Here is a 21,210-nt window from a genome sequence, read left to right on the forward strand (position 1 = left end):
CCACACCTAGTCGAAAGGGGGAGGGTGCTGCTAGGCAACAGCAAAAGCTCGAATATCGAAATTAGTAATCGAAATCGGTATCGACACCTGCAGGAGGATTATCTCCTTCTCACTCCCACTCCCACTCCAGCGAATCAATCACACACACAGAGAGCATCTCCTCACCCCTGCCTCTCCCTCTGTCTTTGCCTGTGACAAATCTATGCTCTGGGACCTGGAATTGCGTCGAGTGTGACGAAATTGTCAACCCTCCTCCTTCCTAATTTGATGCTTAATGAATTCCCTGCAACAACTGGAAAAGTGCTCCTGTTTCTGTGTGTGTGTTTTGTCTGTTCTCTGTTCCTGTGTTCCTGGGGGCAACGCGATTGTTTAGCCTTTTTGTGGATGGGATTGTCACCTTTGTGTCCATGTCACTTTTATTTCATTTTACTTTATCGCACCATTTCGTGTTGAATGCAGCCGTGGAGGAGCGGAGAGAATTTTGTAATTGAAATTTGATCCCATTAGATGAGCGTAAGCAGCGGCAGAAGCAGCGGCAGCGGCAGAGACTCGCAACGAAAATTCTTTTCCCAATCCCAGCCTCCGACTGGGCATCAAATTGCATTGAGTCTGGGCTCTGGGAGCCGACTCACAGACTCGACTCGACTCGTGGGTTTTATGTGCATTTCATATGCAAAAAAAAGACTCAAAAATATGGCCACAAAACGCGGTGCAAAGAAATTAAGCAATGTCATAGAAATTTGATGTAAATTCCAAGAAAATGCACACGGGCATTCATCAGATACGATATACCAACCCCACTCCACCCCGCAAACACGATTCTAATGGGGTCATGATGTTTGTTTCACAATGAAATTCAATGTTTTTCACCGTTAGATAACACACACACAAACACACCAGCAAAGATTTGCGCAATCATGACAAAATGGCTGCCCAAAGGTAACGCCCTCTTGCGCTAAGGATAACGGCACACGCAACACCCACCCACCCCTAAATTGGCCAGCTCCTGCACAACAGACAGCCAGGCAACCAGTCAACGGCCACTTCGTTGCAGCCCCGAAACGAACGGCAACGGAACGGCCTGCCGAGTGCCTGCCTGCCCCTGGGAATCCCCATTGACGGCTCTGGCTCTGCTTCCGCTTGCATTTCATTTGATTTCGAACAGCGAACGCGTCAAGACGGTCAGGAGAGAACGGATCTCCCCAAAGAAAAACTCAAAAGTTCTTCGAGTGCAAAAGAAAATCTAGCAAACAAATAAATATAAAATACAAACAAGTGGAAAACAGAATGAAGTTTAAAGGTTAAACCAATTTAAATATTGAAATAATTCAAAATGAATATTTAATAAAAATCAATCAAGTGTTTTCGGTGAATAAAAGTGAAAACTTTATCCAATCAAATCTAAACACAACTCAACTTTGTTCTAAGTGCTCGCTAAAAGTGGAATAATGTTTGAGAAAAATATGGATACAAATAATCTTTCAGTGTCGATTAGCGGGGATCTGGACTCGACCAGTTCCGGCGGCACTTCATCTGATCATTCGGCGGTGCAACAGGATAATCTGAGCTCACCCATGGCCTATGGATCACTCTTCCTGCCAAATCCCGGTTAGTTAATACAATGTCTAACGTCTGGTATCTGTTCAGACCAACAAAGAGACAGTGCCAATATCGTATTACTCTAGACAAGAGGCGTCAATGAGGCGCTGCATAAACAATTAAAGCCAGGACGGACTACTACACATTTTGCTGAATATTACAGAAAGTTATGAGGATTATGCATTGCAGTGTAGGGTGCTCGAGTGGTGGGGTTATATGGAATGCATTAGAGAATGGCATTTGCATAATTATAACATAATTATTATATGGATTTTCCATTTGATTCATTCATCATTTACATATCTATGGGATCTGCTGTAAATATACCAATAATTTCTTTCTCTACCATTTTTAATCTTTCCCTGCTGTAGTGCATCCAAAATTCGAGGCTGCGAAGTCCATTTTGTAGCCTAAGGCAATGTACCATCAAATGCATTATGTATTACATATGAATATGTACAAATGTATGTATCTTTTGCATATGCATATGTACTTACATTTATGTACACATATCGAATTTATTTATTTGCTTAATGTCTCTTTATGGTCTCGATGCACTCCCCGTTCCCGTCCCCGTCCCCGTCCCCTGCCCTTGCCCGAAGGTGTCGAAAGACGATCGTTTTTTGGTCGGGTATTTGGTCGATTAGTCACATGCAAATGTGTGGGGGCTCTGGGGTGGGGGTGCCACCGAAATGGCACGTGAGAAACGAACTAACCTCTCCGCTTTCCTCTTCCCCTCCGTCTCCAGGCTATCGTGGCAATCTCTCGTGCAAAACCGTCTTGCAGTTGGATAAATTTGGGGCCTATGAGGGCGCGGAAAAGGATCATCTGTTGGAGCGACGCTTTCAGGATATCACCAACGATTATGACAAGTCTCCACCGCCCACGGCCTCAACCACGCCCACACATTATCCCACACTGAACAGCATTATGTTCGAGAATGGCGGCGGCGGCGGCGGTGTCGGTGGCCCCTTGGGCGATCTCAATGGCAACACAAAGGCAGATGCCCTGTGCGCGGGCCTACAAAGAGGTGGCGGTGGTCTCGCGGGTAACCCCGGCAGCGGTGGACACCTAATATCGAATCTAACGGCTGCCCACAACATGTCCGCCGTGGGCAACTTTCCCATCGATGCCAAAATGCTGCAATTCTCCACAGATCAGGTGAGCAATGGAAGGAATCTATGGAGGAGCAGCTCTTATAATCCTTATTTTCATCTATTCCCAGATCCAATGCATGTGCGAGGCACTGCAGCAGAAGGGCGACATTGAGAAGTTAACCACCTTCCTGTGCAGCCTGCCGCCCAGCGAGTTCTTCAAGACCAACGAGAGTGTGCTGCGTGCCCGCGCCATGGTCGCCTACAATCTGGGACAGTTCCACGAACTGTACAACCTGCTGGAGACGCACTGTTTCTCCATCAAGTACCATGTGGACCTGCAGAATCTCTGGTTCAAGGCGCACTACAAAGAGGCCGAGAAGGTGCGCGGTCGTCCCCTGGGCGCAGTCGACAAGTATCGCCTGAGAAAGAAGTATCCGCTGCCCAAGACGATATGGGATGGCGAGGAGACGGTCTACTGCTTCAAGGAGAAGTCGCGGAATGCCCTAAAGGACTGCTATCTGACCAATCGCTATCCCACGCCCGATGAGAAGAAAACGCTGGCCAAGAAGACGGGCCTGACGCTCACCCAAGTCTCCAATTGGTTCAAGAATCGCCGGCAAAGGGATCGTACGCCCCAACAACGATCGTAAGTTGATATTGAATGAAATATATTTGGAATATTTGTAGCTGTCCTAGGGTGTCACCCTGTTCGAACCTTTCCTTTCTTTCCATTTCCACATAACTCGTAAAACAATTCATTCAACACTTGAGTGTGTTCCACACCCAGAAGAATTTCAGAAAACTGGGAACAAATATAATCAATTGCCTTTTGGGAAATTGGCATTAAAAATCGTTTGTACTGCGTAAGTGACCGTAAAACACTTGCGAGCGTCCAGTTGCCACTTGAGCGTGTTTTATGTCCAATTTTGCCAGCTCCTACCATGGGCTAGGGTCGGGTCCTATGCATATTTTTAGAGAGCTATGGTTAGGGACGGAACGGGACGTGACCCTAACGCAGCGCATGCGTGTAGCATGTGCCGCACCGCTCACCCGCTGCTCGATCGCCTTCTCCATGGGCGTCAAATTGCAGCACACACTCCCAGCACTCCTCTCGAGCAAGTGGAGTAAATGTGTTTCCCTTTTCCTTTTTTTTGTGTGAGTGTTGCTTTAATTATATATATATTCCCTTTCGTTCTTTTTCAGTGATATTATGTCGGTGCTGCCCGTGGGCCAGTTGGATGGCAATGGCTTCCCGCGCATGTTCAACGCTCCCAGCTATTATCCCGAGACGATTTTCAATGGGCAATAAACTGAGAAGATCGAACCATTGGAAACGGGGGTTCCATTGTTTTGTAAATACTGCGATTTTATGTTTAAACAAAAGAAAAAAACAAAAGCAAATGAAAAACTGGTCATCAAATGGCATCCAATTGTTTAGCTTTAGAATAATCGACACTTTTGCTTTACGTATTGTACAATATTAATAAATAAAATGAATGAATTGTACGAGTATATATGTAGATTGCAATAGATTAATAAATCCCAACACCACAACAGTTTCCACCTGCCTTAAAAAATTATAGTAATACTTACATATGGAGGAGACTGTGGTAAGATCTATTTATCCTTATATTTCATTTTGATTTCATACATCGCAATTCTTTCCTCCTGCTGCAGCTCGAGTTTTCTCAGCTCAGTGGCTGTCTCGAATTTCTTCTCCTCAAACTTCATCATTCTCAGCTCCTTCTCCTTCAGCCACTGGAACTTCTCCACCTCCAACTGCAGCAAGGCTTCCTTGTAGTCGAACTCAACGATTCTCTTCGCAGCATCGGTGCGCGGCTTTTGGGGTTCCTCGATACCATTTTGGTGATTATTCAGCTCAGTTTCATATACGGATTCAGAGCAGTCGATGGGATCCATGGACGAACCGCTTTCGCTTTTCAGATACTCCGCATTCAGCGAGTCGTCGTTGCTGAAAATGGAGCGCGGATGGTGGTAGTTGGTGTTCCACACGCTGTTGCTCATGGAAGATTCGAAATTGAAATCGGCGCCAAACATGTCAACCAACTGATCATAGTGCGGGCACAATTGCAGCAAGGTCTCTGCAAGCAATTCCAAATTAAACTCAAAATAATAACAGTAATCAGTTTTACCTCTAACTCTGGCTGGATCATCTACCTCAGCACCTTTCGTCTTCATCCAGGTGTTTGCCTTCTGCAGAGTGCCTTTTAGATATCTCAGTTTGCATTTGAATGTGTTCCAGGTGCCGCTTATCTTGGTTTCGTCCATCAGCTTCGTGTAGTACTTCTTTGCCGTGGGTTTCTATCAAGTGGTTGGCGTTGGTTAAAGTCGGTTAACGGTGTATTGGTTACCTACCTCGATGTTCCCGTTCTTCGCAATGTATGTTAGCATAGTTCTTATTTCCTCATCGTTCCATTTCTTTATTGTTGTCACTTTCCTATGCCATTTAAGTGGTCTTGCTGTAAACAATTATACAAAACATTAATTCCTGATTGGTTGTGGGGGCGCGGCATGTGTACTAACTGATTTTTTTTGAAGGCATTTTGATTATTTTGATTAATTTGATTGTTTTACGGAGAAATCAACTTATGATGAGCGTGCTAGGGATGGGGATGGCAGAAAAGTATTTAGTATTTTACTAGTATTTTCAATAAAGTTTTGGCGATATTTTGGTATTACTGGTATTAATATTTTGAAATACCAAAAAACAGCAGCAAATCAATACAGCTATCGATATACTCCGCCAAAAATAGCAACAAAAGGAAACCAGACAAGAAATGTCAAATAAATCTAATCTTAGCGAATACTTTGCTAATGATCCACCGAGTTTTTTTGACGAGCTGACGAATAAGCCAAAGCAGCCCAAGGAGATCTCTGCAGAAAGTATTGTCAGTGGCAGTGGCGGTAACAGCAACAATATGTTGTCGAGCACATTCGCAGGTTTCTTTCAACCTCCCGAGTTTGTGGAAACACCTGAGGTGGAGGAACCAATTAAAGTCACCGACGAGGTCCGCAATTTGTGGGAGCTGCCCCGTGAAAATGATCACAGCAAATTAATTATGCCCGGCATACATCTACAACACGATCTGGTGAGTGAGCCAAAGAAACTTGTTGAGTTTTCATTTATAAACGAGTTCAACCTGCCATTACAGCCCGATCCCATAAGTGTTGCAGTGACCCAGCACCTGGGGGAAGCTGAGTTGGCGAACCGTAAGATCCTCGGCGTGGACGATGTCACCCAAGACGAGCGCGGCCTGCGAAACCTTATTCACGCCGGCTGCCTCCGCACGGCAGTTAATTTGACTGGCAGACTATTGACAGTCTACGGCCAGGGCTATGGACGTGCCGGACAACCAGCCAAGCATTCACCCCACTCGCTGCAGCTGTGGTTCACTCGACTGGCGCTGCTGGCGAAGCTGGGCGAATTCGAACTGCTGCAGAACGAGGCGGAACCCTTCGGACAGCTCACAGCACCCGATGTCTTCTACGACTTCTATCCCGAGATGTACAATGGAAAAAGTGGATCCATAGCGTGTTTCTCGTTCCGCCTGCTGCTCGCCGAGCTGCCCATTTACATGGGAAAGCCACACATAGCCCTGGACAGGCTGTCGGAGCTGCATGTGACCAGCACCGAGATCAAGCAGCACTTTATACAGCTGCAGAACAAAACCGCGGAGGAATTCTGGCAAAAGCGATGCGAGAGGGTCTTGCATTCGATTATAAACTGTGGGCTGATGGTAAGTCCGAAGGGTTAACATGGAATACACTTGATAAAATATGTAATTCTCACTTTTAGATGAAGAAATTCAGTATGATTGATGATATAATGGATGGAACCCTCTTGAAACGCTCCAACCTGAGCAAGGATGACCAGCGTTCTCTGTACTCGGCCTGGGGTCGCATTTATCTGCAAATCGGGGACATATTTGGCGCTGAGCAAAAGTTTGCCGTCTCCCGGCGACTGCGAGAAATGTAAGTTGTCCAGGGATGAATTGAGATTGGCTAACTCTACTTCACTTACAGGAACTCGGCGCCCGATCTGAGGGATCTTATGGACAAGGGCTTAATAGCCGTGGCCAAAAATGACTTTCCCGAAGCGTATTTGATATTTCAAAAGGCCTTGCACTTGGACTCCGGCAATACGTTGATCCTGAACAACATGGGCGTGTGCCTACTATACGCTGGCAAGCTCAAGGATGCCATTAATCTGTATGAGCATGCCATTAACCAGAATCCCCAGAGATCCCTGAACGAGAGCCTGCTGGTTAACCTGTCGACGCTATACGAGCTGGAGTCCAACAACTCAAAGGCGAAAAAGTTCAATTTGCTGCGATTGATTAACAGATACAAGCCGGATCTCAACATTAGCATAGAAATTTGCCTTAAATTACAGACAATCAACTAAGTATAGTTACTTATTCTTTATTGTTACACATTCCACCATCCATAGAATAAAATTCCAAAACAGAATAATATCTAGTATTTTTGAAGCCCATCCTTGGTTTTTCCCATCGATATGGGAAAAATACCACGCAATCGATACCTCAGGAGTCCTATCGCTGCGTAGGCCATCTCAAATCAACTTCCCAGTATCGGTCGCTGAAAAAGAATTTGAGAAGAATATATTTACAATTTGCATAGAAAATCGCGGGAATATTTACGTATAGAATACGCCTAAATGTTTGCAAACACGTAGCGAGTGTTTATCTGAATAGGATAGTTGGAAATAGGTGAGTTTTGTGGCATTTTAAGGCGTTTCAAAAGTACGACCACACGATGCCAGGCCAGGCAGCAGCAGGCGTATATAAAATGGAAAATATTGATGTGCTGCCTGTGGGTGCAAAAAAGAAAGTGTAGAGAAATTTTCGTTGCAGTTAGAATATTGTGTATTTTGACTATGCTCCTGTTTATGCTCCTTCTGCGAATGATTCAGATTAAACGATGTTCGATCCAAACCCAATTGAATGTTTTTTCCTTTAATTTTAGAAATTTTATTTTGTTTGGATGTGTATAAAAAAAAGCGCGCCATTATTTTTGTGCCATGACGTAGCCATCGGGGCCACGAAACAAAGTGTAATTTTTTGTATTTTAGCTCATGTGCAATTGTTTACGGCGTGCATAATGCCTTTGCTTCATTGTGTGTGTGTGTGCAGCAAATAATTTTATATATTTTGTATTCTGCTTGTGGCGGTGCGCATACGCTAAGGTACACGCTCGTCAAAACATATACACATAACCCAGGCAAAAGGCAGAAAATCTCTATTCTTTTGCAATTTGTTTTGATTTCTCATTCGTGTGAGAGTTGTTGTCATTGGTTTGCGCTCTCTTCGCCGTCGCTCTCTGGCTCTCTCGCTCATGCGCGCCGTCTCTCTCTGCGGACGGTTTTTCGTTCTGTTCTGTTCTGGTCCCTATGTGGGAGCGGGGAAATCAAAATCCGTTCTCGTATTTGTTGGTAGAATGTCGTGGGCCGTCGTTCCCAAATTAATTTTAATATTTTTTCACAACATTCCCACGTTCCCCTGTCTAACAACCGCCGCCCTGAGCGATCTCGCTTCGCTGAAAGTCTGGTTTCGACTGCCGTAACGGCAGTTATCGCCTCTTTGGTGGTTGTCGTTTCTTCGATTTCGACGTGCACTCATTTCATTATCTAGTGTTGTGTTGGCTCGGCTTTTTTCTAGCTAGGTCTAGCTATTTTTTTTTGTGTGTGGTTGTCGTTGGAATAAAAGCTATAGAGTATTTGCATATTTGAAGAAATTTAAATATAAATTTTAGAAAACAGTTTGAGCATATGAGAATTATAGAGTTTGAGAATATAAAAAATTGTTAAATCACTGTAAAGCTATGCCCATACTCATGCAAGTTCGAATTTAGAACTTTTTTCCGTTTATTATTACAAATATAACAATGCCCTTTGACATACCATTTCTTTCTTGAGATATGTCACATTTACCGCTAGTTTCTTACATCGAACACTGTCATCCCTGCTGATTTGATTTCCTCTCTGCTCCCTCTCTCTATAATGTACTCTCAATCTCTCTCTGTCAACTGCAACTGTAAACATATTATTTTTGTTTACTTCTCTCACAGATCCACACGATGGCAGCCAACAACAGCAATAGCAATATACACAATATGGGGCCGGGGACGGGCGCGGGATTGCCGCAATCCGTGATAGCCTCCACGGGTACCCCCCTGGGGCCGTCTCCGTCAGCCACCAGCAGTGCCTCACAGAGTGCCTGGGACCAGCTGACGGCGAGTGCCTCCAACAATATGTCGCCTTCGCCCACAGCTGGTGCGCCCACGGTGACGGGGCCGATTTTAAGCGATGCCCCTCCCTCCCTGGGGTCTGGTCACATGAGTGCCGGCAGCTCGCCAGTGGCCAGCTGCTCCTCCCCCTCAACGCCGACAAAGACGCACGCTCCATCGCCCCTGGAGAGCATGGCCCACACCCCACAAGGGCCACCCACGCTGGGTCCGGGTCCGGGAGGTTACGGTGAGGAATTGACTGCCGAACTGGTGAATCAGGGCTGGCGCAAGTTCTGGTCCAAGCGGGAGAATCGTCCGTACTACTGGAACAAGGTGACTGGCGAATCGCTGTGGGAAATGCCCGGCACGAGACCGTTCGATCCACTCACGGATCCCCTGGGGATTTGCCATGCTGGCGGGGCCACGCCAATTCCTCCACACATGCAGCAGCAACAGCAGCAGCACCACCATCATCTGAAGCGAAGGCCTTCTGATGACATGCACGTCCATCCGAATCAGCAGCACCAGCACCACGGGGGCGGTGGACCGCCCATGAAAAAGTTCGTCCTGGCCGGACCCTGGGACCTAGAGGTGTGCACCAATGCGGTTATTGTAGAGCGTCCGCCCACATTGCTGCCCCAGCCACATCCAGAGGTTGAGGCACTGAGAGCAGCTCTAAGCATGAAACTGCTGAAGACCTACGAGGATCTGTGCATGCGCAGGGAGAACATCAAGGCGCCGAGGGACTCGTTCAATCGCTGGCTGATGGAGCGCAAGGTGATCGATACCGGATGCGATCCGCTGCTGCCCAGCAACTGCAAGCCCGAGATATCCAGCGCCATGTACCGCGAGATCATGGCAGATATACCCATAAAGCTGGTGAAGCCCAAGTTCACGGGTGATGCCCGGAAGCAGCTCTCCCGTTACGCTGAGGCGGCCAAGCAGATCATTGAATCCAGATCAGCGCCGCCCGAGTCGAAGAAGGTGGTCAAGTGGAATGTGGAGGACACGTTCCAGTGGCTGCGGCGCACTGTGGGAGCCAGCTACGAGGATTTCCAGGATCGCTTGGCCCACTTGAAGCGTCAGTGCGAGCCGCATCTGGTGGAGACGGTCAAGAGTTCGGTGGAGACGCTTTGCGTGAAGATCTATCACATGTCCGCGGATCATTCCCGCAAGATACGGGAGCGGCACCTGCAGCTGTTGAAGGATCATGGCATACCGGAGCCAACGCCTCCACCACCGCCGCCGCACCTGAAGAAGGTCTGGTGCTATCCCATTCAGTTTGCAGTGCCCTCGCCCCGCATGCCGGCCATCGAATATCTGCAGGATCGCGATCACATGATCATCAAGTATACGCCCGCAGCCATCAATCAGCCGGATGCCCAGTACATCAACCTCACCTATCTGCAGAAGCTGGAGCAGCTGTACCGCCACAACTGCTTCGACGACAAGAAGTTCGATCTGTTCATTGGCCGCGTGTGGTGCCTGCTGAAGCGCTACCAGACCTTCCTCGGCAACTCATTGAACTCCTCGCAGGAAGCGGAGATCACCCAGGCGGCCTTGCCAGTGCCGGTGTTCGAGTGCCTTCATCGTCATTTCGGTGTCAGCTTTGAATGCTTTGCCTCGCCATTCAATTCCTATTTCCGGCAATATTGCTCCGCATTCGCGGACACGGATGCCTACTTTGGCTCCCGAGGGTGCGTCTTATCTAATTTATTTCCTATTATTCCATGGTATATTAATTGACTGACTTTCACAGGCCCTTCCTGGAGTTTAAGCCCGTGTCGGGCTCCTTCCAAGTGAATCCTCCGCATTGTGAGGAATTAATTGAAGCTTCTTTGGTGCATATTGATAAACTGCTCACCGACACCATGGAACCGCTGAGGTAGGCTGCTTCCTACACTTATCCAACGTGCACGTCTTACACCTCTTGATTTTTCCTCTTAGCTTCATTGTTTTTGTGCCCGAGTGGAAGAGCATATCCAGGCTGGACGAGAGCATGTACAAGCGCCGCTCAATGGTGGTCCTGGGCATGGCCCACGAGTACAGGCATGGCTACCAGCATATGCTGCAGAAGTAAGCATTTAATTGGACTCGGAATGCATCAGAAATATTTGTAATTGTCTTGTTTTCTTACCTAAACAGATCAGAAGTGCTTATCAAGTGCATGCAGGGCACCCAGGTGGTGTGGCTGCAGAACAGCGCCGGCTACGCCCGCTGGGGACCCAACGAGAATCGTGTGGAGGCTTTGCGCGAGGCCTTCCGGCCGCAACGGGATCGTGAGCGCGAACGAATGGCAGTGGCTGCCGCCAGCAGTCATCCCAGCCAGCAATCTCCTGCGGCCACGCCACCACCGTCTACATCCGGTGCGGCCACAGGAGCGGCATCAACGCCGACAACGTCCAGCACAGCAAACAGTGGCAGCGCCAGCAATGCCACAGCCATTACAACGAGCGCCAGCAGCAACAGCATCCCCTCCCCAGCCTCATCTTCTTCCATTCTGACGCCACTTTCGCCGCACACACCCACTGGGAATCCGCCGCCGCAGTTCCCACCAACCATAAGCAATACGAGCAACAGCAGCAATCTGGTGGCTGCCTCGCCCACCATGAGTGTACAAAGTGACTGCTCATCGCCCTCATCATCCACAATGTCGCTTTCCCCAGCACCGGCTTCCGGTGGCTATCCCGATGGCGGAACTTCGGCAACAGCGGCTGCTGTTAGCATTACGGCCACGGCCAGCACATCGGCGGCAGGCACTGCCTCAGCATTTGGCCAGGCCACCAGCATCAATAGCTCTGCCAGCACCCAGGCAGCCATCAATTCGGCTGTCTAGAAGGCAATGAAGGAAGCCAGCAGACTGCTACTTCAATATCCATATTGTTCTATTTTTTTCGAAACTATCTGTGCACTTTTGGGCTAAGTACCACAATGTTGTGTTTACTTCGATTAGCATAAATATTAGGGGGACATTGCATGAGGAAATCAATGAGTAATTGGGGGCAGCACGGTTCCCACTGCCCGAATGCCAGAGAATATTCTATCTTGTTATACACTTTTCTACCGCTATGCTAAATCCTTTTATCTACATTATACCTATTGATGTTTGATGAGTTTTCCATTTTAAAATTCTTGGCATTCGCGGCTACTGGGATCCGCTGCACCCCCCAGTACGCAATCCGTTCAGTGTTAGGGCAAACAAACAAACAAGTTATACATTTTAAGTGTAAATATGTTATATTTAAGTTGAAATAGTTGCTAGATACCGGCCTGGCCGTCGTTTATCTTACAAGCATGAGCGAGAGTAGCATGCGTGTAGTCTACATACATAAATATATACCCCCCAGAAAACAAGGGCCAAGCAGCTACCCGAAGAAGGACTCTACGAAGCGCATACATAGTATGGGTAGTGTGGGTATGTGGACGTGTTCTCCCATTCTTGTTTTGGGGGGGTATAAAAAATGGTTTTCCATTCGCAAAACAGAAAACAGAACGTAAAATAATAAACCAATACACCACACACATAAAAACCAACTCTAAAGCCCCTAAAACAATCTTTTGTGAGACTATTAACATATAGGATACATTTACCTTAAAACAATTATTGCAAACAAACAAACAATTATTTGAATACTGAAATATCGCATGTACCAGGGCGATGAGCATTAAAGTAAGTAGAGGAAACAGAATACGGAACGCGCAAGAGAACCAAAATTTTGTAATGAAACTACACCTACGCACCCCGCACAATAAACGACAGCAAACATTTTGGTTTGATCCGAGAACTCAGAGATTTCCAGAGAGTTTCGAATTACTAAATAGAAACTCCCTGAAGGACTTTGAATGACTCGAGGGCAAACCAAACCAAAACAAAAAACACTTCAACACACACAACTAAAGGGAATTTAGCCAATTTATAGAATGTAGCACTCGGCAAACAAATTTATAGAAATCAATTAACAATTAAGTCGAAATCTATGAACCCCCCACACACACACACGTATCGTATCGTAAACACACACAAAACAAAAACAAAAAGCATTTTTGCGCTTAATTAACAATCATTTTCTTTCAATTCAAATCTGTTATTATGTAAACCTTTTTTATTATTATATATTATATTATATAGACATCGTATCGCATAAGTGTGTGAGTGAGTGTGTAAACCTCTTGGATATGGATTAGCTGTTTGGAGAGGAGAGGAGTGTACTCGTATAAAGAACAACTTAAATGGCTATAAACGCAAAAAAGAAAAAAAAACCAACCAAAAAGTCTCAAAGGCATTCAAGGGGGAAATTCAATATACAAACGTTGCAGCTAAATATTATATTATATAGCTAATCTATATAATTCTATATTGTCCATAATATGGCAAGCCTCTACATGATCTCCAGGCTGGAGTCGCTGTTCTTTGTGACCACCTCGGTTTCGGAGGAGCCTGAGCCGGAGCCAGCATCGTCGCCCTTCTCATTGTCATCCGACGGACTGTGTAGATGATGATGGTGCGGCGAACTGGCCAACTGCCAGGCGGGAATGGATGGCACTGTCACTGGGGCCACGGGGAGGCGAACTGCTTGCGATTCAGCAGCAGACCCTTGATGGCATCCAAGTCGCTGCGGAAATTGCTAAACTCACGATTCAGCTGCTGGGCGTGATCCCTTTGCTGGCTGGTGATCAAGTCCTTGACCACAGAGATCTCTTTGTTGAGGTCCTCGGTGCGGGTCTCGACTTTCTTGTCAATGTCCTCCAGAACCTCCTCGACGGGCTTCCTCTTCGGCTTGCCAAACAGATAGGGGGCAATGAATTTCTATTCGGATGGGATTCGATTAAAGAATCAGCAAAAAGGCAATTGGGGATTCACTCCACTCACCTTCCAGAAGAGATATACCGCATAGATGACGCCACTAAACAAGGCCGTCGAATGGACTATCTCCCGTATGCGGCCGAAAACTGTTGGCTGTAGCTGCAGAGCCTGCACCTGGGAGCCAATGTTGATAACCGTGTTGGGATTATTCGGATCTTGGGTGAAGACGCCGGCCCGCTCGCATGCCAACTGAATTTCGTGGGCCGTCAAACCTTTGGACCGTAGGAATTGTTGCTTCTGGATAAGCGTTGTGTGCCGCACTTTGGTGTTTTGTAGAAAGCTAACCGCTGTGGTTATCTTTTACATAAATGAATGGATTATATTAAAGATTAGAAAAAGTCAAAGTGCAATCAGAGAGGGGGTAGGCGGGAGCAAGTTACCAGAGACTCACGAGGCGGCTCCAGCTCCTCGCTGGCACCGAAATCCTGCACCGATGTGCTGGTGGTGGCCATTATGGTTGTGTCCCCAGTATCCGTATTGTTTCTGGACATTTTAATATCTACTTTTAATTCAATTTTGTTGTTTTCTTTAGACCCTGGGACCCTCAAAAATCAGTCGCAATATTTATTCGATTTGTCGGAAAGCTAACAGTGTAATAAGTGTAAGGTGGGGCACAAGCCAAAACCATTGCATGCCCTGCCACTTATGACGTCACAAAACAAAGTCGAGTGCTGCGCAGAGGCACTAACCATACAGTATAGTTGGTGAATTATTATACTGAATGGTTGGTGGCAGAAGGGAATTAAGAACACATTATCAATGGAAATAAAAAAATTAAAAAAATAAAAAAGAGCGTATATAATGATAATTATCAAAGATATTGGTCAAATCATGAAAAAAAACTATCCAAACGAAGCGTATTTTTGCGTCACCTTCTCAATAAACTCACAGACAGCCAGCCTATCGCTTCTGTAACGATACCAATATATCGCTCTTGCATCGAAACGATTAATCTTATCCGCAAACCGCCCGGAGTACTTTTCTTTTATTTTATTTTAGTTCCTCAATGGGAGGAAACAAACGAATTTTACCAACAATGGACACGCTGAAGGGCATGCTCAAGTCCTACGAGGCATGGGTGGCAAGTAATCCGGATGTGGTGGGTGACTTTGAGACCACAGCCAAATGGGTGTCGTACTTTATAGCAGGTATTTGTGTACTCAAGATGGCCCTGCTGTGATTGTAACTGCTGATGTAACCCGTTTTACAGGCCGAATATCCTCCTCGAATGTGGTCTCCGAGCTGGTCTATACCCTGTCCAATATGCTGGTCTTTTACAACGATCGGATCATCGACAGGGCCCGCAATGCCAAGGAGAATTCGGTGCTGAGGCTGCAGTCCAAACTCTGCTATCGTCTAAAGGTCACGCTGACGACGCTCGAGTACAGTGAAGTGTTCATCGAGATATCGGCGAGGCGGCTGTTCGGCCAGACCGGCAAGTGGCTGGTGATAGCGCTCATACAGGTCTTCAAGGCGGCAGGAAGACTTTTTATCTTGAGACATTCCACATCCGATATTATCACCTCGCCGCCGATTGCCTCGCTGAACAGAAGGGCGCTGGGCAAGCAGCGGAAAGGGGCGGCAGCGGAAGTGCCCCCAGCCAATGACGATGTCAATTTGATGCAATCCCAGCACTCCATAACCTTCCAACTGAAGCGTTCGGGCCGCATCATCCGCAAGGTGGAGGGTGCGCCGCCCATACAGTATCGCGACTTTAAGCTCCACGTGGAGAACACGGAGGCGGCCAAGACGCAAATACCACGCGAGCTGCTCACCGCCGAGTACCTGTACATCTCGAAGCCGCTCATCCACTTGGCGGCCATGGGCCTGTTCGGGCGCCGCAGCTGGAAGCAGTACATGGTGGCCCTGTCGATGGACCTCTACAGCATCCATCTGTATCGCCAGCGCAGGCATCTGATGTCCAAGCAACAGAAGCTGGAGCTGAGCAGGCGGTGCATCAACCTCATGTATTTCCTCGTACGCTCCCCCTTCTACGAGAACTACACGCAGTCGAGGCTGGAAAGGCTGCTCGATCTGCTGGCACGCACCGTGCCCATGGCCAAGATGGTGGCGGGACCGTTGAAGGACTACATTCCACAGTGGCAAAGCACGTACTTCTACCTCTGGTCCACTTAAGCAGCAGCCGGAGAACACTAGTATTCCACCCTCCATCCCTTAATCTAAGTTTAAAGTTACAGGTGACGTATTGATAGATCGATGGCGAAATATTTGCTTTTTGTATGGCTTTTAAATGATATATGGAACAATATTTTTACACATACAATATTAAACGAATTGTTTGTTTCACTTACATTCTAACTATACATAACAATTATTTGTAATTATAATTGGCTAAAAACACACGCACACACAGACTGGAGACTGCACACGCTCAGACCTCGGACGAATCAAAACTTCAGACTGAATCCCGGGCCCATGGCCAGCTGGCGTTGCGTGAGTCCTGCATGCAGCACAAAGCCCGTGCTGCTGGCCGAAGATGCAGCCACAGCGGCGGCAGTGGCTGCCGCTCCGCCATGGCTCTTCTTGTTGCCCGTGATAATGCCCGAGGAGAGTTTATTGACGGCCGCAACGGGCTCGTCCCTGCCCAGCTGCTTGAACTGAGAGCCACCCGATGGTGGCTTTGGGGACGAGGCCTGTGCCTTGCGTGCGCCCAGCTCACTCTTGGCCGGCCACGTGGGGAACATGGATGGATCGATGGGTAGGGGTAGCTCCTTGAAGTAGGCGTGCTTCAGGGCCGCATCAGCCGTCAGTCTTTGTTTGGGATCGTACGTCAGCAGGCCCTGCAGCAGCGACAATCCCATATCGGAGGTCTTCTCCAGAAAGTGTTTGCGCAGCTGTGACACGGGATATTCGGTGAACTGTGAGTTCTGGCTCAGCATGTTCTTAACGGCGGGTAGCTCGGTATAACCAGGCCAGATCTTATCGTTGGGTGTTCCCAGTTCCTGCAAAAGAAAAACCATAAAAATTAGGAACATATCGGGGGAAATATAATCCATGCATACCTTAAAGATTCGATTAAGTTCATCGATCTCCGATTTGCCTGGAAACAGTGGCAACATCTGCAGGAACTCGGCAAAAATGCAACCCACCGACCACACATCAATGGGCGTCGAGTAGACCGGGGAGCAGAGTAGCAGCTCTGGCGCCCGATACCACAGAGTGACGACCAGCGAGGTATACTTCTTGATCGGTGAGCCATACTCGCGTGCCAGGCCAAAGTCCCCGACCTTGAGTATGCCCTTGTGGGAGAGCAGCAGATTGGAGGTCTTCAGGTCCCGATGCAGTATCCAATTGTCGTGCAGATGGGCCACGGCCAGCAGCAGTTGCTGCGTGAGGCACTTGACCTCGCCGGGAAAGAAGCTCTGCTTGCGATTCTTCATCGTCTCCATCAGCGACTTGAGATCGTGCTCCACATAGTCCATCACAATGAAGATCTTGTCCATGTTGGAGCCAACCACAATTTCACGGACGGTCACAATATTTGGATGCTGGCCCTTGAGCAGCGTATTAATCTCCCTGAGGGAGGTGATGGGGAAGCCCTCCTTTTCCTTTTCCATTTTGAGACGCTTGAGGGCGACTATCTCGTTGGTCCGCTTGTCCTTGGCGCGATAGACAACGCCGTAGGTGCCCTCCTCGATGCGATTGAGGCACTGAAACTCCTCCACCGAACGACAGCCCTGCACACCGGGATAGTAGTTGGGCAGTGGAATGCCCTTGTCGTCGCACGGCGTCTGCTCCTCCAGCGATCGCAGTGGCTGTTTGGCTGTGGCCGCCTTCTCTTCGCTCGTTTGGGGCTTCTCCTCTGACACCTGGGCCATGCCACGCTCCTCGCTGCGCGTGCTGGTGCTGGGGGAACGTTGATGCTGGTTGTTCGTGCCATCCTGCTCGTCTTCGTCCATGCTGCTGTCGTGGGAATGACTCTTGGAACGGGAACGACTGCTGCGACTGGACTGGGAGCTCCTGGAGCTGTTCTTGGAGCTCGCTGCCGAGCGAGAGCGCGATGACCTTTGCCCCTTGGGCGACTTGTAGAGCTCCCCTACACTCAGCGGGCTGTTGGGCAAGGGAATTTCCTCATCGTCTTCTGCCGGCTTGCCCGATGATTTTCTTTTGCTCTTCTTTTTCGTCTCGTAGCTATCTTCGCTCTCATTGGAACCCGAATCGGTGTCACTTTCCGCACTCTCCTCATCCTCCTCCTCCTCGCCATCCTCGTTGGAATCGCTCTCCTCGCTGCCGTCCTCTTCCTCATCGTCATCCTCCTCGTCCCTGATCACCTGCACCTCCTCCACGCTGGGCTTTCTCCGTTTCTTGTACTTGATGTCCCGCTCGTCGCTCTCCTGCACCTTCTGCTTCCTCTTGACAATGTTCAGGCCAGCAGTGACACTGGCGGCCTACTGTCGCCGGACTGAGGGCATCGCTGTGCTCGTTTCGTTCGCGCAACAGCTCCCGGCGTGCCTCCAGCTCGTCCCGAGCTGTTTGCTTTCTCTGTCGATTCTCTCGCTCGGCGGCCAGGAGCTTCTCCCTTCTGGCCAGCAGCTCTGGATCCACCTCCACGTTAATCTTTCTCCGGCTGACATCTGGGAAATCTTCCCTGGGCAATGACTTGACTGAGCTGCGGTGGGACTTGTGGTGCGTCTGCTGCTCCAGCTCTGGGCTGTCCAGCAGCTCGATGACACGCTCGTGGCGCTGCTTGTGGCTGCGCCCGCGCTCTCGCTCCTTGCGACTCTCCCGCCGATGCTCGTAGTTCTCCTCCGTCTCGTAGTCCTTCACGTAGTTGTGGCGCTTCTTCAGCAGACGCGACCGCAGATCCTGCTCGAGGCTCTCCGCATCCTTGCTCTCGGCATATTTGCTGCCTCTCCTGCTGGGCGGCTCCTCCATGGGGTAGTCGGCATGCCGACTGCTGCCGTGGTAGCCGCCAGACGGATAGGAATGGTAGTCCCCTCGCGCACCCACTCCCCTGGGAACACTCAAATGCATGGCCTGGTGATGCTGATGGTGGTGATGGACATAGCTCTGTGCTGACGGCGGCGGCGGTGGTGGCAGGGGTGCCTGTGGGTAGTGGTAGGCGGCATGGCTCAGGTGATGCTTGGGATATCCTCCTGCTGCCGCAACGGCTCCTCGTTCGCTGTTGTTGGCGCGTGGATGATGGTGGTGATGGTAGTGCTCTTCCCTGGCCCTCGTGTATTCGTATCGATGCTCACGCTCTAATCCGCCACCTTCTTCTCTCTCCTTGTGGCGCCTTCGCTCGCGGGAATGTTTCTTCTTCGATTCGCGCTTCGATCCAGTGGCTTCCCTGCTGGCCTGCGGCGGTTGTATGTACAGTGAATCGGCATCGGCATCGTGCTCCTCGTCCCCGCTAAAAGTAAGAGAGAGAGAAATAATTCACAATTATGGCGCCATGCTTTAAGTTCTGCCCCCGATCTTCCGATGCGAATCCGACGTTGCGCTGACGCTGCCTGATCTGATCTTTTCTGTTTTGTTCTGTTCTGTTTGGCGTTTGCTGCTGCAGTCTATGATGCTGAGGATTACATTTTACACAGTGCCCTTGGGGGGCTTCAAAGCTCACGGCGTTGGTGGTGATGGTGTGTCCACACGCTTCGCTCTGTAATTCTTTTGGAGATTAGAATCAATAAAGTTTAGTGCAGTACTTTAAGGCGGAATTCGTGCAGCTAATTGAAGCAATCATCTCGGCATTGGAGCACTCTGAGGAGCACCGAGTGCAATCAACATGGAGTACTCACCTGTTTTCCACTCTTGCCCGAGGATCGGTACGGATGGTACTCTTGGGACTATTCCATGGAGCATTGATGAGTTTTGAACACACACTCCCAAGGGCTGTAAAATGTAAACCCGACTTACACACGGACTGCAGCTGCATGCAACCTGCCACCTGCACACCTGCTACTCTGCTATTTGGGATGGATCTTTTATCTTTCTGCTCTGTTCTGTGCTTTTCGGTTGACAAAAAGACAAAAAGATGGAGAGATAGGAAGAGAGAGAGAGAGAGAGGAGAGACACGGATAGATATTGAGACTTGTGGGGGGACTTGGAAAGAGGAATTAGCAAAAGTTTCATCATTGTGTGTTTTGATTGATTTCATTTGATTTACAGTTACAATTTACCGCCAGCAGCACACGATACGAGATCCGGAGAGATAGATCTCTGGAACATATTTATTAGTCAGGCGCAAGCGATTAGCGTTGATTTGGGGCTTGGGCATATTGGCATTGGCTTTGGTTTTGGCTTGAGAAGATTCGTATTTCGGTATCGCATTTCGGTTTCGCTCTCCACCTGCCCTGAAGAAGAAGAAGATGCACTCGCTCGCTTGCTTTCTCGCTCTCTGCCGATGCAGTTTTTACACTGGACGGGGTGTGTGCACATTATTTTGAAATTCAAATTTCATTTGCAGTTTGCTTGCACATTTTTGTGGTTTTTTTCTTTTTGGTTTTTCTTTTTTTTTTTTTTTAACAATTATTTTTTTTTTTCTTTTTTGTATTATTATTTATATTATTATTATTATTAGGTATTGTTGTTGGCCATCGCGCGCCTCGGTCTTGGGACAAGTACACACTTTTTGGCCTATTTGCAATGAAAAAATTCAAGTCAATTAAATGGTACAACAAATATTAGGGATTCAGTAATTGGTTATCATCAATAATTGGATTTTGGTTTCATTTCTTGTTTTTTTTTATGGTTAACAAACAAGCGCGAAAGGGGTGTGGGTGATGGAGGGGGGAGGAGGATTCATTCTGTTTATGTGTGTTCTTTTTACAATTTACAGATTCGCTTTTAGATTTTTGTAGAATTAGCATGTAGAAACAGATACAAAAAAAAATGCTTGTCAAAAAATTGTTTCACCCATCCACACACACACACTCGCACATGAACAGACACAAGCACACAGCCACAGACATCCTTCAGTGCTGACAACTGTGGAATTTCATTCAAGAAAAACCAGCTAGCTGTACACATTTTTGGCACAAATACCGCCAAGTTGTCAGCACCAGACAGTGTGTATGATGTACGCCTGGCCTGCCTTTGCGTGCATATGTGTGTGTGTGTGCGTGTGTATGCAGCAACAATTTTTCATGAATCGCACATCAAAAGATGTTCTATTACTACGGGCACGGGGATCTAAACCATATACACACCTGTGATAATGCCCATCGGTGGGGCTCCGCAATTGGCCATCCTCGCTGCCAGATGAATTAACCATCTTGTGACCACAGTTCGCAAAAAAAATGCTCGACAATGAATAATATTCACAATGAGTGAGTGCACTGCTCCTGCTGCCCTTCCAGTGACAGTAGCTGGCGCTGGCTGATTCACGTAGTTTTCGAGCAGCTTTCGCAGCGTTTGCTAAGC

The 21,210-nt window shown here is 48.1% G+C and overlaps 7 protein-coding genes across 7 annotated transcripts; 4 read left to right on the forward strand and 3 right to left on the reverse strand.

Moving 5' to 3' along the window:
* The first annotated feature begins 1,155 nt into the window (after window positions 1–1,155).
* On the forward strand, window positions 1,156–4,070 carry LOC117894672 (homeobox protein SIX6). Its single transcript, XM_034801850.1, has 4 exons — window positions 1,156–1,608; window positions 2,348–2,760; window positions 2,825–3,342; window positions 3,900–4,070. Exons 1-4 carry the CDS (start codon window positions 1,449–1,451, stop codon window positions 4,003–4,005), a joined length of 1,197 nt encoding a protein of 398 aa, XP_034657741.1. The 5' UTR covers window positions 1,156–1,448; the 3' UTR covers window positions 4,006–4,070.
* A 178-nt stretch (window positions 4,071–4,248) lies between these two features.
* LOC117894673 lies at window positions 4,249–5,335 on the reverse strand. The gene is made up of 4 exons (XM_034801851.1): window positions 5,241–5,335; window positions 5,073–5,176; window positions 4,850–5,018; window positions 4,249–4,798 (listed from the first exon to the last, which is right to left on the reverse strand). The coding sequence occupies exons 1-4, from the start codon at window positions 5,257–5,259 to the stop codon at window positions 4,314–4,316; spliced, it is 777 nt and encodes a 258-aa protein (XP_034657742.1). The 5' UTR covers window positions 5,260–5,335; the 3' UTR covers window positions 4,249–4,313.
* Window positions 5,336–5,447: 112 nt separating this feature from the next.
* Window positions 5,448–7,187, forward strand: LOC117893106 (trafficking protein particle complex subunit 12). The gene is made up of 4 exons (XM_034799539.1): window positions 5,448–5,806; window positions 5,870–6,454; window positions 6,514–6,689; window positions 6,741–7,187. The coding sequence occupies exons 1-4, from the start codon at window positions 5,495–5,497 to the stop codon at window positions 7,120–7,122; spliced, it is 1,455 nt and encodes a 484-aa protein (XP_034655430.1). The 5' UTR covers window positions 5,448–5,494; the 3' UTR covers window positions 7,123–7,187.
* Window positions 7,188–7,287: 100 nt separating this feature from the next.
* LOC117893105 (mRNA (2'-O-methyladenosine-N(6)-)-methyltransferase) lies at window positions 7,288–12,561 on the forward strand. The gene is made up of 5 exons (XM_034799538.1): window positions 7,288–7,447; window positions 8,805–10,660; window positions 10,723–10,848; window positions 10,911–11,039; window positions 11,109–12,561. Exons 2-5 carry the CDS (start codon window positions 8,814–8,816, stop codon window positions 11,797–11,799), a joined length of 2,793 nt encoding a protein of 930 aa, XP_034655429.1. The 5' UTR covers window positions 7,288–7,447; window positions 8,805–8,813; the 3' UTR covers window positions 11,800–12,561.
* A 674-nt stretch (window positions 12,562–13,235) lies between these two features.
* LOC117893107 (peroxisomal membrane protein PEX14) lies at window positions 13,236–14,423 on the reverse strand. Its single transcript, XM_034799540.1, is given in 4 exon segments — window positions 13,236–13,527; window positions 13,530–13,770; window positions 13,834–14,124; window positions 14,208–14,423. Coding segments are annotated over 4 exon segments (828 nt in total). The 5' UTR covers window positions 14,319–14,423; the 3' UTR covers window positions 13,236–13,342.
* Window positions 14,424–14,773: 350 nt separating this feature from the next.
* On the forward strand, window positions 14,774–16,138 carry LOC117894650 (peroxisomal membrane protein PEX16). Its single transcript, XM_034801823.1, has 2 exons — window positions 14,774–14,975; window positions 15,038–16,138. Exons 1-2 carry the CDS (start codon window positions 14,834–14,836, stop codon window positions 15,961–15,963), a joined length of 1,068 nt encoding a protein of 355 aa, XP_034657714.1. The 5' UTR covers window positions 14,774–14,833; the 3' UTR covers window positions 15,964–16,138.
* On the reverse strand, window positions 16,032–20,307 carry LOC117894645 (serine/threonine-protein kinase PITSLRE). The gene is given in 4 exon segments (XM_034801817.1): window positions 16,032–16,790; window positions 16,851–18,236; window positions 18,238–19,201; window positions 19,968–20,307. Coding segments are annotated over 4 exon segments (3,003 nt in total). The 5' UTR covers window positions 20,066–20,307; the 3' UTR covers window positions 16,032–16,235.
* Window positions 20,308–21,210: the final 903 nt, after the last annotated feature.

The sequence above is a fragment of the Drosophila subobscura genome, chromosome J (assembly GCF_008121235.1).
Source record: "Drosophila subobscura isolate 14011-0131.10 chromosome J, UCBerk_Dsub_1.0, whole genome shotgun sequence".
NCBI classification, from domain to species: Eukaryota; Metazoa; Arthropoda; class Insecta; order Diptera; family Drosophilidae; genus Drosophila; species Drosophila subobscura.

Excerpts from the sequence above, each read along its gene's own strand:
- LOC117893105 (XM_034799538.1), top strand. The coding sequence starts at position 8,814 with ATGGCAGCCAACAACAGCAATAGCAATATACACAATATGGGGCCGGGG. Across the intron at positions 10,661-10,722 it reads GCCTACTTTGGCTCCCGAGG|GCCCTTCCTGGAGTTTAAGC; the intron begins GTGCGTCTTATC and ends TGACTTTCACAG. Across the intron at positions 10,849-10,910 it reads GACACCATGGAACCGCTGAG|CTTCATTGTTTTTGTGCCCG; the intron begins GTAGGCTGCTTC and ends TTTTCCTCTTAG.
- LOC117894650 (XM_034801823.1), top strand. The coding sequence starts at position 14,834 with ATGGGAGGAAACAAACGAATTTTACCAACAATGGACACGCTGAAGGGC. Across the intron at positions 14,976-15,037 it reads GGTGTCGTACTTTATAGCAG|GCCGAATATCCTCCTCGAAT; the intron begins GTATTTGTGTAC and ends CCCGTTTTACAG.
- LOC117894672 (XM_034801850.1), top strand. The coding sequence starts at position 1,449 with ATGTTTGAGAAAAATATGGATACAAATAATCTTTCAGTGTCGATTAGC. Across the intron at positions 1,609-2,347 it reads ACTCTTCCTGCCAAATCCCG|GCTATCGTGGCAATCTCTCG; the intron begins GTTAGTTAATAC and ends CTCCGTCTCCAG. Across the intron at positions 2,761-2,824 it reads TGCAATTCTCCACAGATCAG|ATCCAATGCATGTGCGAGGC; the intron begins GTGAGCAATGGA and ends ATCTATTCCCAG.
- LOC117893106 (XM_034799539.1), top strand. The coding sequence starts at position 5,495 with ATGTCAAATAAATCTAATCTTAGCGAATACTTTGCTAATGATCCACCG. Across the intron at positions 5,807-5,869 it reads TACATCTACAACACGATCTG|CCCGATCCCATAAGTGTTGC; the intron begins GTGAGTGAGCCA and ends CTGCCATTACAG. Across the intron at positions 6,455-6,513 it reads TTATAAACTGTGGGCTGATG|ATGAAGAAATTCAGTATGAT; the intron begins GTAAGTCCGAAG and ends TCTCACTTTTAG.
- LOC117894673 (XM_034801851.1), bottom strand. Across the intron at positions 5,019-5,072 it reads CGAAGAACGGGAACATCGAG|AAACCCACGGCAAAGAAGTA; the intron begins GTAGGTAACCAA and ends ACCACTTGATAG. Across the intron at positions 4,799-4,849 it reads TGATCCAGCCAGAGTTAGAG|AGACCTTGCTGCAATTGTGC; the intron begins GTAAAACTGATT and ends AATTGCTTGCAG.